The sequence below is a fragment of the Sardina pilchardus genome, chromosome 6 (assembly GCF_963854185.1).
Source record: "Sardina pilchardus chromosome 6, fSarPil1.1, whole genome shotgun sequence".
Taxonomy (NCBI): domain Eukaryota; kingdom Metazoa; phylum Chordata; class Actinopteri; order Clupeiformes; family Clupeidae; genus Sardina; species Sardina pilchardus.
In genome coordinates, this window is record NC_084999.1 from 31642510 (window position 1) to 31658585 (window position 16076).

Sequence of the window (16076 nt, forward strand, 5' to 3'; positions counted from 1 at the left end):
GTGAGTAGAAATGAAACAAAAAAAAAAAAGGGGGGGCACAGTGTCATGACCGTTTGTAGCTGTAATGAACTCATTTTCAGGTGGTCCAATCTTAGGCCTGGAGGGCCACTCTTCAAAGTGTTTTTTTTTCTCCGGCGAGTGCTGGAGTGAGTGGTTAGTAGTTGAGCCTAAAAGCAGGCAAGCAGGAGTTTATTTTTAATGGCTAAGTGGCACAGGGGAAACCCCGTGAACAGCAGGCCTGTAGAGATCAGGCAAGAGCAACCTGTAAGGAGATTACCACAGTAGGCCCCAATTGCGTCCTTCACTAAGTCAACACACATGCAATCACTTACACACACACACACACACACACACACACACGCACACATGCACACACTCTTCTGCGCACACACTTTTCTGACTCAGCTGTTTTGTAGGAAGCCCGCTGCCTTTGAAGCAGGGAAGAATCTTTCATTACTTGAGACATGGAGAAAAAAAGACAGAGGGAGATGACAGAGAGAGAATAACCAGCCCATTGTCTTCAGAGTGCCCCCCCTCTCTAAAAAATAATAATTGTGAGGTCCTAATTACAGACACACCATAGCAGGTGGTGGAATTTGCACCTGGGAAAGTGTGTGGGTGTATGAGATAGCAGTAAAACAGTAAGTGGGTTGGTAAGAAACCATGGCGCAACAAGAAAAAAAAACACTGCTACTTGGAGGGTGCAAATCTGTCCATGTGTATGTCTTTATGATGTTGCAGACAGACATTACTCGTTAACAAGTGACCAACTGACAGTGACAGATTGTAAAGGTTGGCTGTACTGCTCCTAAAACAGACACATTAAAAAGCCATTACAATGCTGCTACTGTGCCTCTGTTAAACCGAAGTCCATCTTTACCGTTCTCAGAGGGGGGTACACAGCTGGGAATAATCAATGCAAGTTATGACGTTTGGCTGACAAATTCAAAATAGCCCATGGCTACTCTCACTCACAAACCGCAAGGCATTTTAAATCGGATATCACAGTCACTTAATTGATGAAAGTTCGACCACAAAGCGAGTGAAATGGTGATTCATACCCCCAGTTGACTGGTGTGTGTGAGGGGACAGAGGGGACGGCTGGACGAATAGGTGCCCGAATGATGCAAGAGGCTCTCATGGGATGCCTTCTTACCGTAATAGCGCAGTTAAGCAGGAGCAATTGTCCGGAAGAGAGGAAGACATCTGGAAAACCGCCAAATCTTAAGCAGGAAAAAACGCACAAGAGCTGAACATGCTGGAGAATGACGTCAGTACAAAACGTGGGATTTTTCGGACCAAACAAATCAAAGGCTCAAACACTGGCACACGGCTGCTCACGCACTCTCTCTTGCAAAACACAAACACACACATAAAACAGGATGCATGGCCTTTTTCGTGCGCAGCTGTCGTGTCGTGTCGTGTCCAGATCAAGGTCATCTCAGTTTACTTGACTGAATGAAAACTAGACTGATGACAATACCCATTATCCGAGATAATGGTACCTCGAGTTTCGCATGTTATGATGGCATTGACATATGCGACGTTGTGACCCAACATTGTCAACTTGGCCAGAGTATTCCGTTTGATAATCCGCAGGTTGTCTTCATTTTGTACAAGGATATTCAAACAGGTGGGTGCACTTTAAATGACAGCTGTGAGGACACCGCTCTCCCCCTATCTTACCATCACAACCTGCAGTCTGATCCAAAACAAAGACAGATAGGAGGAGCGCGCAAAACAGAGTGTGCTCATTAGGTCCCAGACTGCTATTCTTGGCAGAACAACAGTGGCTCTCATACATTTAAAGTGAATAGATAGACTTGCGAAAGATTTAAATAAATCAGTGTCCATACACTGAACACTCACCAATGTCCATAGCATTCACGCCACCCAGTGTTTGTAAAGAGAATCACAGGGTTAAGTGTTCAAATGTACTTTGCACTGTTGGGGAAAAAATGGTTTTATCAAGGAATTTATTGACATTGAATAAAATCTGATCAGTCAGTTGTCTTCCAAATCACAACTTTATTAATACTCTATGGGGTGTAATACATTGGTATAAAACATGGTTATACACAAAAGAACTTGGAATATTGTCTGGTTATGATATGGTCATTTGGTCCACGTAGCTAATAAGAATTAATTTGCTCTAAATGAATGCTCAGAGTATCACAGATCATTGGGTAGCAGATGATTCCATCTCCTGCTACCCAACTGAACATTATGCATAAGGCATCCGATGTGAAGTCCTTTTCACAACATGACCACCTCCATCTTTATAACCATTCTTCCACAACCTCTGGACTTTTCACAGGTGAACATTAGTGACCCCACACTGTGTGTGTGTGTGTGTGTGTGTGTGTGTGTGTGTGTGTGTGTGTGTGTGTGTGTGTGTGTGTGTGTGTGTGTGTGTGTGCATTTGGGTGTGTGTGTGTGTATGTGTGTATGTGTGTGTGTGTGTGTTGTGATGAAGGTGTTCATCCTTACAGAAAGCCCCCTGTCATGTAGTTTGTTTAGTTCTTTTCTTTGTCTTCCACCTGGTCTCAACTTGTTACAAGTATCCATTGCATCCAGGCAACAGTTCAACTAAGATGAGTATCAGATGTCAATGATAATGTGCTCTGATTAAACACTTCTCTGATTAGAAACAGATTTTTGCTCTGCTCCAGCAGATCTCCCCAGAGAACCAATTACAAAACGAAGCCACAGGCCTTATCCCACCCTCAGCTTGAGCAATCTATATTCAAACAAGGTGGTTGTTCAGTCCATATATCTGTCATAAGCGTGACACTACAGTCTGGTCCTCTGATTGGCTGGCAATTCATCCTGGTCCAGCCCCCAGAGGAAAGTACGCAGGCGTGTCATTTCCTTCTGCAGTTCAGGATTGGGGATGGGCTGGGAGAGATCCAGGCGTGGTGTCTCATTTGGGAGGATGAGCGGGGGATGATCCAGGAAGCTCTCGAAAATATCTAAGGGAATAAGTCGAATAATGTGAATGCTGGATGAGAGTATCAGAGGTTGCTTGTGTTGGATGTGTCTTAGTTTATGGAGGGACCACGTACCTCCACTGAGTTCTGTACCAGGGGGCGGGGCCCAGGAAGCAGGTGGGGCTCGGGCAGGACCCAGCTTGTAATGGGTCAGGAGGTGATGGAGCTGGGCGGGGCTCAGCAAGGTGTGGTCCTCCAGGAGGCTCGGCCATGAGGACTGATCAGAGGAGAGCCCATCAGACAGAGGACAGATTTAAGGCCACAACCCTCAGAGGGTCATCCATAAACATGGTGGCAGTGAACATTACAGTGTCAATATGTGATGCTGCATTTCAGGGAGACCACTGGCCTTGGAGACATAATGGTGATGTCTACACAGAGCATGAAGGTGAATATGTGAAATAACATGACATGTTCATATATACAGCCCAGTCTCATCTGGTCTACAGCCCAAACTGGACCAAATCACAAATGTGTCAGTTTTACCTGGATCAGGCGTGTCTTGGGAACACAAAGGAAGTTCACTGTGACTGACAGTTTCTTGAGAAACTCAGAGGCAATGTCACCCAGACCAGCGCCTTGCAGCCAGTCCAGCACCAAGTCCAGATTGGTCCGGATCTGAACTGCTCTTGACCACGAAAAGAGCCCATCTAACAGACAAGATCATAAAAAAGTTAGTTCCGATTTCATAAAAGACATGTTTCCCACAGTGTTTCAAATTGTTGCAGCTCCCAATACTTTTCACTTTTCACTTTCATCTATGTGAAGTGGCCGGTCACCTCTCTCCAGCAGGGTATTGAGCAGGGAGGTGTTGGTGAAGAAGAAGAGATAGCCAAAGGTCTGAGATGTGAGTGGAGGGGAGAGGCAGGCGTCCCGCGTGAGCTGCAAAGAGCAGCGGTACACCTCCACCAGTCCAGCGACGGTGGGAGGCAGCGCGGACACGTCATCCTCTTCCTCCTTCTCTCCTCCTCCACCCTCGGCTTCACCTTCACCACTCTTGCTCTCCTTTGTCCTGGCCGTCTCCTTCTCTTTCTCTCCTCGGGAGAAAGGGTTGGTCTCCAGCAACGCTGGCAACAGGGTGTACAAGGTCTGGTGGAGTGATGAAAGAACACAATGGAAAGAATGGCTTTGAAACACAATAGCTAACAGTTGGGTACACCAGATCCTGCCAAAAAAACACTTCGTGTTTTGAAAACACAAATTAGCACACCATATAGTGTGGTGAAATGTTGTGTATGGTCATTCCTTTTGTTTGTTTTTGCTTGCTGCAGGTCACCTTCTGAAGCATTCTCACCTTTGTCAGGTGATAAACACACTGTTGGAAAGTGTGCATGATGACATCATCGAGTTGCGTCAAGGCTTCGGAGCAAGTGTCCATGTCAGCTGTTAGAACAGGGTCACCTGGAGCTGCACGTCAGAGAATCATAATATTTGGGAATATTATGCTAAGTATCTGAAGGTTAGTTGCCAGATTCCATGAACAATTTTAATCAAGCAGACTTTCATTTAAATATCACAGTGTAAAATACGCACAGTGCTAATGCAGACCGATTATTGATATCAAATAAACAGTCGGTAGCATTTTTTGTTTGTATTCCCCAGTTAATTGTTTTGTCTAATGTTTAGGTGTAAAGTTCAAAGCAGAGGAGTATACAAAACGATAGGAGCTGGGATAGACAAAACAATGGCAATGAGACAGAGAGTTTTGGGATAGTGAGTGTTTTCATTGGGACATGATGTTTTGAATAGGCAAGTTTGTTCTTCTAAGGGAAAAGTCCAGTCTCACCCTCAAACTCCCACTCTTTCTCCATTGCTTCGACCTTGACCTGAAAGAAGTTTAGGAGCTCAGTGGCATTTGACATCCAGAACATCAGAGGACGGAGGTCTGTTGCTAGCTGCTGCACACTGGGGGGACTTAGGTCACCATTTGAGTCTGTGGGGCTGAGATTGAACAAAGCTCAAGGTCACCACCATATGCATGTAATACAGGCTGTATTATGTGTAATTGAGAATATCACACGAGTATGTTATATTTCACAGAATATGTTATATTTCATAGATTACAAAAAGATTACACACTCGAATTCTGCTCTTAAAATTAAGCAGTGACAGAAAGCTATTATTTAGTTTTATAAAAATCGATTATGATATACAGCTTCATACAGAAATGAGAGAAAAACACAGATAGAACTTATGCTGCCTCCATCCAGAAAGCATTATGTAAATTCAAAACTCCGAAACCAAAATGCAACTGAACACTATGAAAACTGTCAAGATTCAAGAACCACAAAAATGTTCTTACTTTTGTGTGGGATGCTTGTCCCCAAATTCTTTTATGTTGTCCTGAAAAGAGTAAAGGAATCAGGGGGAGGGGGGAGCCAGAGATTAGACCACATTCAGCTGAATGACGGAGGGAATGTCTGACTGATTCATCCGGACAATGACAGCACATTTTCCGAAGGAGTGGAAATGACATCAGTCTCTACCTCTGTTTACAAACTCAAGCAAAATTCCAGTGAAAACCCATCTGTCTGGAGCTACTGCTGATTCTAAAGCTGGATCTCAGAGCACAGCATTTACAGACAGCAGACCATTTCAGGGGGGCAAGAAAAACATCAACAGCTCATAAAGGAATCCATCATCTGATCTAACATGTTTATGTAAACTCCAAACGGTTCTGTCTCCATTACATCTCCTGGCAACGCACTGACAGCATTCCCTTTGCTCAACAGGGGAGGATTAGGAACACGTCTGCGTACATATTTCAATAAATGTACTACTTACAATCGCTTTGACCTGTGCTACAAAAATGATTTCTGGGAGCCAAAAACTACACAAATCATACGAATCTGAATATGATCAGATTTGCCCTGTAAAATGTCTCTGTCCTCTGGTCTGCTGCAACTACATTATTACCAATTAGTGCCTGATGTCTCCCTCAGTTCATTTAGTTTTTCTAAGAAATGCAACTGTTTATCCTATGGGGTGATATTTTTGCACAGGCACTGTTGTTGCTCTAAAACATCACATTTATCCTCCTTTTAATGAATGGTGTTTTGGAAAAACTGCTGTTAAAAACAAAAACAAAATGTCCACTTGACTTGACCATCAGCATCCAATGCTTCAGAGTTACAGTACATAAAATGTGGTCTGAGAGATGTTTAACCAGTACAGGCATGTCTTTATGGGTGACCCATGCCTTATTTTTTATCTCATTTCAGCCTACACATAACTGCAGCTTAACCTGACTCACTGATGGTCAAAGAATAACTGCCTCTGCCAAATGTTTGAAGATATGCTTGTTTTCTTAAATTTGTTGTAATAGGTAATTAGAGATATCAACTTCCGGATCTACGGCGACATCCGAAAGTTTCCACTCACCCACACAATGCCTTTGATGTGTGTGGCCGCCTTTAATAACAGCTGGGGCGTGAGGGCAGGGTCCAGGTGTTTAGAGGCATAATCAATCATGACCGACAGGAGGTAGGCAGGAGCGAGAGCGCCACCTCCTGAGTCAGGGGAAGAGTTCTTAGAGATGATCTCCTGAAAGAAAAGGTTGGGACTGAAAAGAGTTTGCTGTGACACAGTATCCTGCATTGAATTTGTGCATCTCTCTGGTATAAGTGTGGTTAACTCTCACTTGCTGTTTCAGACACACCTCCAGTGTTTATCTGTGGTTAAATTACTGTATTTGCTTCTGGTTAAATATTCTCTTCCAAACCTGATCAAGCTTGCCTAATAGGAAGGTGCAAGTGGAAAGGCCCTGTCTCTTTTTTCAAACATGTCAAATGATTACAGAGTTTGATGTCAAACAAGAACATTTTTAGCTGCAGGTCTGATCTGATATCCTTTTATCAGCTGGAGCCTGCTAGCTATACATGGCATGGATTTGGCAATGCCCTTTTAATTCAACACTTGTTCCTGTAATTCCCTGGAAATAACAGTCACCTAAAGTGATCACTGAAGGCATTCATTCTCATGTAACAATGGCCAGTTGTTTGAAGGGCTTATCAGCGCCAGTGTGGCTGAAAGTAGGGCTCTTCCAGTAACAACGTTCACTTGTTTCGCCACTCACCTGTAGCAGTGCATCTGCATGTCTGGGCTGGAATCTCAGCAAGGCCTCGGCTGAGCCCAGATACTGCCTCAGCATTTCCTGTCGGTCCACCATGGCTCCAGGGCCGCAGGAAGCAGATGAGTCGGCTTGCCAGGGAAGGGGTAGAGCAAGTGGGGGGGCAGGGGTCACTCGAGGGTCACGGTACAGGAAGAGGAAGTGACCCCCGAGTCCCAACAGATCCCCTGGCTTCAGCACAGCTTCCCTGTACAGCGGTGCTCCATTGTGGGTGACAGCTCCTCCTCGGAAAGGACGCACCAGTGCTGAGAAGGTTCCAGAAAATATGAAGCGGGGAGTTAGTGCTGGCACAGACTACATGACACACATTGCATACCAAAACACTTACCGATAAGGGTGATACATAAACATCCACTATACAGTGAAGAAAATAAGTATTGAAAGCATCAATGGTTTTTTTTTTCAGTAAGTATATTTACAATGAGGCTGTTCACATGAAATTTCCACCAGACATTAGCATTAACTCAGGACATCCACACATATAAAGAAATCCAAACATTGAAGTCCATCAATAAAGTTATGTGTAATAAAGTAGAATGACAGGGAAAAAGTATTGAACAAGACAACTGAAATGTCTCAAATACTTTGTGGAAAAGCTTTTGTTTGTAATGACAACTTCAAAACATTTTCTGTATGAAGAAACGAATCAGTCGCCATATTCAGGTGTGATTTTGGTCCAATATAGTCTTTAAATCTTCCAATATTCCAGGGGGGCCTCCTATGAATCCTGATCTTTAGTTCCTTACACAAATGTTCAGGGCCTTGATTTTCTTTCTCTGAAACTAATTGAGAGTATCCTTTGTTGTGCTTTGGATCGTTATCCTGCTGGAAGGTCTACTTATGTCTCAAAAATGGCTCCAGTCATCATTCCTTTAACTATGAAGCCTGCCAGCACCATGAGATAAAAAACAGCCCCATACCATGATGCCTCCTCCACCTCCAAACTTCATGAATTCTTCGTATTTTTAGGATGATGTGTCATTTCTCCTCCAAACATGGTGGAGAAATGGCAGACAAAAAGTTAAATTTTTCGTCTGACCAGACTACATTCTCTCAATGTTTCTTAGGCTTGTCCAAAAGTTTTGTAGCAATCTTTAAACGAACTTTGACATGTTTTTCTTTAGTAATGGACTTTGGGGGGGGGGGGGGGGGGGGGGGGGGTGAGAGGCCATGGCAGTGGAGTGTATTGCTTTTCTCTGTGGTGGTCCTTGGGCCTTGGGCTACTCTCCTGACTATCCTTCTGGCTTCCTGGTAAGAAATCTTACAAGGAGGTCCTGTGCATGGTGGGTTGATGACACAGTGATGTTCCCTCCACTTGCAGATATTGGCCCCAATGAAATGCATCTGTATTCAGTTGCCATTGATATGCTTTGCAACAATAAGGTTGTGAAGGTCTTGGGGAAAGGTCTTTGCTTTTACCCATCATGAAATGTTTCTTGTGTGACACCTTGGTAACAAAACACTTTATAGCCCATCAATATCTACTCACCCAGCTGATATTAATTTATACAGATAGTAGGTATCCCATACACAAAAATATATTTGAAATATATTTTCGTAATATATTTTGAATATCTGGTGAAACTTTCATGTGAATAGCCTCTAAATTTGATTACTGAAAGAAATGGTGATGCGTTCATATGCTGTACATAGTGAATGAACAAAGAGAATTAACACAGTGGCCACCAGGGCCTTCATAACGTTCAAAGTTTTTTTGGTCAGATTCAGAGAGTGATATTTTGATAGAAACTGTCAGTTCTATATTGATTACATCTTCCCTGTCACTGATATACATTTACTTATATCAGACATACAGTATACAGCACCTGGTTTGTGAGCAAATAAACAACAAAAGATTTTCTAGTTGACCTGCTTTTCTTACAGTTCTGCTGCACCAATACATTTTAAGCAGATGCTTTTATCCAAAGTGACTTAAACTGTAGTCAAAGGAGGTAGTAGAAGGAGGATGCAGAATAAAGTAAAAGTTAGAAAGAAAGGAAGTCCATGATTGTATGTGCATCATGTTATGTGTGTTGGGTCGTTAGATGTGCTAGGAGAGGAGGTATTCTCCAAAGAGTTGGGTCCTCAAGAGCTTCTTGAATATAGGGAGGGACACCCTTGCTCTGGTAGCACTTGGTAGGTCTTCCCACCAATAGGGAACATTAAATGAAAATAGTCTGGATTTCTGAGTGTGTATGGCGACAGTGCAAGACAATGTTCCTTGGAGGAATGCGGCGACCAGGGGAAACATAAGCCTTGATGAGAGCATTTCAAAAAGCAGGACCAGACTCAGCAATCACTTTGTAGGCAAGCATTAGCGAATTAAATTGCGGTGAGTTGACACGGGCGGCTAAGGATAGCGAGTGGAGCTCGATGAACAGCAAGGTAACATGTGCCCTCATTGGTTGATTGAAAACCAGACATGCCACTGTATTCTGGATCATCTGTAGTAATTTCACAAGCTGGGAGGCCCATTAGAAAGCCATAGCGGTTGTCAAAGTGAGAGATAACCATGGTATGTAACAAAACTTGTGGCATATTGGGTCAGGTGCAGCATCGTTTTTCTTATATTGAATAGTGTGAACCGGCACAACAGAACGACTAAGGTGACATAGAGAAGGTCAGCTGGTCAGCAATAATGACACCCAATTTTCTTGCAACCTTGGAAGGAGCAAGAGTTAGGGAGTCAATTTTGATGTTGATATTGTGATGAATGGTTTGTTTGGCTGGGAAGACCAGCACTTCAGAGGTGATGTTCCCTCATCCCTGTGGACATGTCAGAGAGACAATCCGAGATCCGCTCTGAAGTAGGGAACAACAAATAGAGTTGGATATCATCTGCCTTGCAGTGATATGAGAAGCTATGGGAAAAGATAATCGGGTCCAGTGAGGTGTACTTGTCAAAGAGAATGGGCCCCAGCACTAAGCCTTGGGGCACCCCTGTGGCTGAGGTGCGGATGTTGTCCTAGCCAGGACATATTGAACAATGTGAATCAATGTGAACAATTCAAACCATGTGCTTTTCCTGTGATGCCCATGTTCGAAAGTAGTAGGATGAAAGCAGCTGATAGATTGAGCTGCTGCTCTGGTTGCCTTTGGCTTCTGTCACAGACAAAAGAGTAGTTTCAGTGGAGTGGCAACCTTTAAAGCCGGACTGAGTAAGATCAAGGAGGTCATTCCATAAGAAGGATCCTAACCTGTATCTAAACCATGTAACCATTTGCAAAGTTTCAAGCAAGAATGAGGTCAAGCTCTTTGGCAACTTTGTGAGTTGGGGGCTATGAACCCATTGTAGCTCAAATCAGGGACAAGAAGTTTGCAGAGTTATAGGATTGTCTAAGTGGATGTTCATGTCCCTAAGGATGAGCGGGACAGTCATGCTCATAGATGGAAGACAGCAGAGTGTTCAAAAGAATGGGTCTATTGCAAGTAGGACAGGTTTGCCTTTCCCTGGTAACTCAAAATGGACATCAAATGTGTGTACAGATAGGAGTATGAAACTAGCACTTTAAAATGCTAAGATAACATTTAACACGATTCACAAACGTAGTGGCAAGTGTGGATGACCAAGCGGTCTTTTTCTATGTGTTACCTTGTCCACGAGGGTGCTCAGGTGCAGCAGAGTCTCTCCTGACCAGCAAATGTCGGACAAGGAGGTCAGGGGCCGAGAGGAATGTGTCCACTTTCAGGGGCCTCTTCCCCTTCCTCTCCCTCTCTCTGTCCTTCTCCCGCTCTCGCGGGGTTGGCTTCCTCCCAAAGACGTGTGTGTGCCCGGTCATTATGTACAAAACAAAGTCCTGAAAAAAATAACAAGGAGGAAAAACAGACACATAGATAGAGAGTTTAGAGATGGAGGTAGAGGAAGAGACTCGTCTGTTATCATGCCTGTAGCGGTTGCGGAAATCAGCAAATCTCCAATCTTAAGTTGGATAGAAATGCACGGAGATAAGGAATGAAGTGTGTTACAGTTTTTTACAATCGAATCGTGAGTTAGGTCATTGTGCATGGTGGCCGGGGACAGACACAGGCTCTCTGTGCTGTTGTGCTCCAGCATTGTGTGGCTCTATAGCTGTTTTGTGCTTTATGTTGAATGGAAGATTCTCTCAAAGGTAGGGAAACAGTGATGGTATGTGAAGATTAGAGGGATGCAGGTATGATGTAATGTGCCAAGTTTGATAGCGTCTCGGACGCAAGTCTAGCCTTGCTCTGGTCGTAGCCTTGCAGCAACAGGAAATAGGGGCGGTCTGTGGGCGGGAGGATCAGACTCTGCGACATCACTTCCAGGTCACAGGCGGAGATATCCTCTTCCACGGTTCTGGTGCGCCTGTCCACCTCATTCCCCTTCGATCCCATGACCTTTTCAGATAGAGTTTGTATGGTCAGCATGGCGGAGCAAAGCTTTTCCTTTTCAAACAATTCTATTTTGGGAGATCCCAGATACAAACATCCTATTTTTAACATAGAAAAAAACACTCTAGTGATTTATTCCTTGTCGCTGTGTTTCACTCACCTCAGAGGCCTCTGTGGCTATCATCATGCTCATAATGTTCTTCCTATCGTTGGGTCCGGCACTGCTGTTTTGGGCATTGCCTGATCTTCGAGGGTCATTCGTGGCATTGTTGCCTTGGCGACGTCTCAAGCTGATGTTCATGTCACTGATGCTTCTCCTAAGTTCCGTGTTGCGTCCGCGGTGGCCTCGTTCGTTCTCCTCTGGTCCACCCCCAGAGGACATGCGGCTTCTCCTCCAGCGAACTACACATGGACAGATCATATTGTTTCTGGTGGTGCTCTGAGTCAAAGCTTTTAAGGCATTTACAGTAAGTCAAAGCCTTTGTGTCCTTTTACATTACAGTAGATGAATGTAGACTCTGTTTCTTACCCTGAGAGTTCTCTCCATCTCGTTCTCGCTCTATTTCTCTGTTCCGCTCGTCCCTCTCATAGTCTTCTCGTCGCTGGATTTCAAAGCGCCTCTCAAAGCCATCCTTTGGCCGCCACATGTCCACGAGGAGCAAGGGACATTCCCAGGGGGCCACACCCCTTCGACACTCGGTTTCCCATTGGAAGGTTCCATCTGGCTGGTGGATGGGCTTTCCAATGACATCACACAACAGGAAGTCCTCAGGGGAATGTTTCTGGAGAGCTGAGCAGGTGTGAGAGGAAGCGAGACTATTCAGGCTTTCATTGAGGGACTTTCTTGTTGCCATTGTTCAATACTGTGTACAGCATGTCAGCCAAGGACAACAACATAATGTCATAAACACCCCATTGAAGCATAACAATGATGACACTGATCACTCAGTAATATTGCTAGCCAACATGGAGTCTTACATTACAGCTATGAGTAAAGGCCCTTTTGCACTGTAGGGAACCCCTTTTTTGCACATTCAGATACTGTACGTATGGAACTGGGGATTAAAGAGTTCCTCTGCCACAGCTCCTATAACTATCTGAGCTCCTACTTTAGGGTAGGGGATTTCCCTGTGCAGGAACCATGACTGATGTGCAGGCCAAGGTAGCAGAAGTGACATCTCTATACAAATAATTAAGGTTCTTTAAATTCGCTTAACATAAAAACCGCACGAGAAGGCTGCAGAGACTGACTACTGTCACCCAACAAATGCCTTCTAGATGAGAGAAATTTTCATTAACAATACTGATGAGCTTCTAGCTTGTCAATAAACTTCAGTAGCTAGAAGCTAAATAGCAATGCTGTCCATTTCATTACTTTATGTGCATAATAATAACTGGGCTACCCACTGTGTGGGAATACAATAAAAGTCCTAGAAAAGTTCGGAGTAGCCTCTGCAGTCAGAACTGTGTTCTTAGAACTGTTGTGTCCAAATGTGAATGAAGGTGATCAGTTTGATTCTTATGTATCCAATAGTGAGTATGAACATTTGATTAGTGCGAACATTACTCTTCATCTAGACCATATGGTTGTAGGGAGTGGGTGGCCTACTTACCTGAGTCATCAATTTCAGTGTCCCTCTCTCTCTCAGTGTAGCGGGTGATGACCTGTGCAATGAGCTGCCTGGCAGTGGAGCGGATGTTGGCCAGGAGGCTGCGGTAGTTGGCACCGCTGGACAAAGCGTCCCCGTAGATCTTAATGAGTCCAGGAGCAGTGGACGAGGCCGGGGGTAAGTAGTGATGGGTGGAGGGGGCAGCAGAGTGTGCCCACAGCTCCCTCTCGCGGTCCCCTACAGCCCGGTCCCGGTCGCTGTTGGAGCGTCCCCTCAGGAAGAGGTGGGACAGGCGCTTGGTGCGGGACTGAGGGGCAGCGGGACGGGGCCTCATGAACGCGGGGGAAGGAGACGGGCACGGGGAGGGGGCAGCCAGGGAGGGCGTGGAGACGGACAGGGCAGAGGAGGGAAGAGAGGAGGCCTCATGGAGGGAGGCGGCGTCCGAGCTAGTGTTGGATCTGGAAGAGCAACACACAGAGGATGACATAAAGATACACACACACACACACACACACACACACACACGTTCACACACATACACACACACACACACACACACACACACACACACACACACACACACACACACACACAAACATACGCATGTAGGGAGTTTCACTTAGTGTTACATTTCCTGACCTGAGCTTTGTATTACAGGCATACTAAGACACTCACATTAACATCTACATAGAGTGCTCAACCCATTCAAACCCTTTATTTACTGGTATCCCCGTCAGTATCACTCTTAATTGGCTGTGTCATGTTTCTTTATTTGATTGGAAAACACTCTAATCAAATTTCAGCATTACACTCTGACATAGGTACTTTGGCAAATGTAATTGCTACATACGCACGATGTTTGGTAAATGAGTTATGAGTGAAATTCTACAATCTCATTCAAATTCTATGGCGCCCTATGAACAAACTTAATACATTTCATGGATGTTAAGAAGTATTTGGTAAGTGTTACTCTCTTTGTAGAATAGCCAGGCATTCTTATGGAAATGTCAGATATTTTTCAATGAAAACATGCAGATGTCTGTGGGTGTGGTGTGTTAGGGAACAGAGGGGACATTGAGAGGACTGACTTGACTGACGCAGCACTAGGCCAGCGGGCTCCCAGTTTGGCAAAGTGTTTACGGGGAGAATTTATCCACAGGCCCACTGGGAAATGGAGCTTCCTGAAACGCGGGCTGCCAGATTCTTCCATCTGAAAGAGAAGGGGGGAACAGGGGCTGAGGTGGAGGGAAGGGAGGAGAGGAGGGGGTAGATACATAGCAACAGAAATGTCGTACTCAGTCTTGGATATTGTGGTTGAAGGCCGGCTCCCCAAACCTAGAAGTTTATGAAGTTGTATTGCCCTTGTATCTGTCCTGAATCTCATTCAGTTCAATCCAATTATATTTCTCTCTCCAATCAGTTTTCAAGAATTGAATCATAGTTATGATGTCAGTCAGGAAGACTGAAAGAAAATGTAATTTTGAGTCATCAGGACACGAGGGCAAGGTTGTGTTCTGTCTCCCTCCACGCAAGTCAGCTATGACTAACATCTCACAAGAGACAAATCTTTCGCATTTAGTGACAAACGCATATTACTGAGAGGATTGCAAAAATTTGTTTCTGCAGCAAATAATTAAAAACAGTCTCTCTGGCTGTGGAAAGGCTGGGCTAAACAAAGTCTCCCAGGTCACATAGACGTCATGTGAGTTTACCCAGGGTGGATGAGAGGAGTATCTATCAACTAGTGGTGTAGTCCACAGGGCTGAAATTTTGCTGATGTATTTTGTTTGTTTAAATGTGAGCAAAAACCATGCAATTCTGCTTGCATATTGTAGTAATATTTCATGTTATTTTTCAATCCACACCCTCACACTGTCCCTCTCGGGCCCCATGTCTGAGGGGAAATCCCAAAACAGAGCAAGCCACAGGTCAGGCTGTCTCTCCCTGCTTCAGCTTAGGGAGCATCATATTTTTAACTCACTTTAAGTCTTATTCAGCACTTTGTACAAGAGATCTCAGCCTCTTACTCTTTTAACCCGGCCTCTCTGTTATTATCAAGGTTCACGTGGTAAAGGTCAAAATACAAAAGTTATAACAATACGCACAGACCATACAGCATGATGATAATTGATATAGTCGCGGCAAATATAGTGCGGAAGCCAGAATCAACAACATAAAACATTTTGTTTCAGAATACAGAGGGCAAAGCCCTTAAAATATAAATATCAAATTACACACTGACTTATTACTATGGCAAATCTTGTCAGACTCACTTACAGTAACTTATTTTTTTCAGTTGCTGTTCTTCTCCACAGATGTGTGGTATTCCAGCTTTCTCAAGTCGTTTCACAATCTACTGTATATTACTTCTTCTTTCACCAGCATCAGGATTATACTCCATTGTGAAAATCACGGCCCGTCAATTGCTTTACCTTTTCTCATCTATACTTCAGTGTACAACCTTTTCTCAATGTTTTACATTGCGATCATCTTCTACCGCCCTTTCTTCACCAGCCTCTTCTAACAACTTAACTTTCTTTTGCCTTCTCCCACTTTTTCTTTCTCTCTCTCACTCTGTGTCTATAGATAGAGAAGCAAACCCATTGTTCTTAGTGACAGAATTTCCTTCCTTCTCACTGGACAACACCTATATCCTGAGAGAGAGAGGGAGAGAGAAAAAGGGAGAGAGAGGACTGGAGAGTTGACTAAAATGGGAGACAGCGTATTTTGTCGTATACACTCCGACCCCTAATCACTGTTGTACATTTATACCTATATACCAACACAGATAATGAAAGTCGACGATAATCTGATGTATACTGGATTGCCTAATACTGAAAAAGGACATTTCGATACACAAAAGGGGGTAAGGATGAAAAGAGGCCTATTAAAGCAACACTAAAGCACTTTTCCTCTGTTGCACACACACACACTATTTGTTTATCCACCAAATAATGATGTCCACAGATAGGGTAGAGCATGTTGCATGATTTTTTA

General features: G+C 44.1%; 1 protein-coding gene across 2 annotated transcripts; it reads right to left on the reverse strand.

Moving 5' to 3' along the window:
* Window positions 1-2014: 2014 nt before the first annotated feature.
* On the reverse strand, window positions 2015-15601 carry rasip1 (Ras interacting protein 1). 2 transcript variants are annotated; one of them, XM_062539416.1, is made up of 16 exons: window positions 15357-15601; window positions 14168-14289; window positions 13083-13537; window positions 11999-12259; window positions 11630-11871; window positions 11320-11475; window positions 10712-10916; window positions 7066-7364; window positions 6372-6533; window positions 5293-5333; window positions 4777-4931; window positions 4285-4397; window positions 3770-4079; window positions 3477-3640; window positions 3066-3207; window positions 2015-2972 (listed from the first exon to the last, which is right to left on the reverse strand). In XM_062539416.1, the coding sequence occupies exons 2-16, from the start codon at window positions 14287-14289 to the stop codon at window positions 2794-2796; spliced, it is 3006 nt and encodes a 1001-aa protein (XP_062395400.1). In that variant the 5' UTR covers window positions 15357-15601; the 3' UTR covers window positions 2015-2793. The 2 variants fall into 2 exon arrangements, with proteins under 2 accessions (XP_062395400.1, XP_062395399.1); XM_062539415.1 differs by having other exon boundaries at window positions 14168-14314.
* Window positions 15602-16076: the final 475 nt, after the last annotated feature.

Coding starts and splice junctions, on each gene's coding strand:
- rasip1 (XM_062539416.1), bottom strand. CDS start 14,289: ATGGAAGAATCTGGCAGCCCGCGTTTCAGGAAGCTCCATTTCCCAGTG. Junction 13,538..14,167: donor CCTAGTGCTGCGTCAGTCAA/GTCAGTCCTCTC, acceptor TTGCTCTTCCAG/ATCCAACACTAGCTCGGACG. Junction 7,365..10,711: donor TGAGCACCCTCGTGGACAAG/GTAACACATAGA, acceptor GAACCTTCTCAG/CACTGGTGCGTCCTTTCCGA.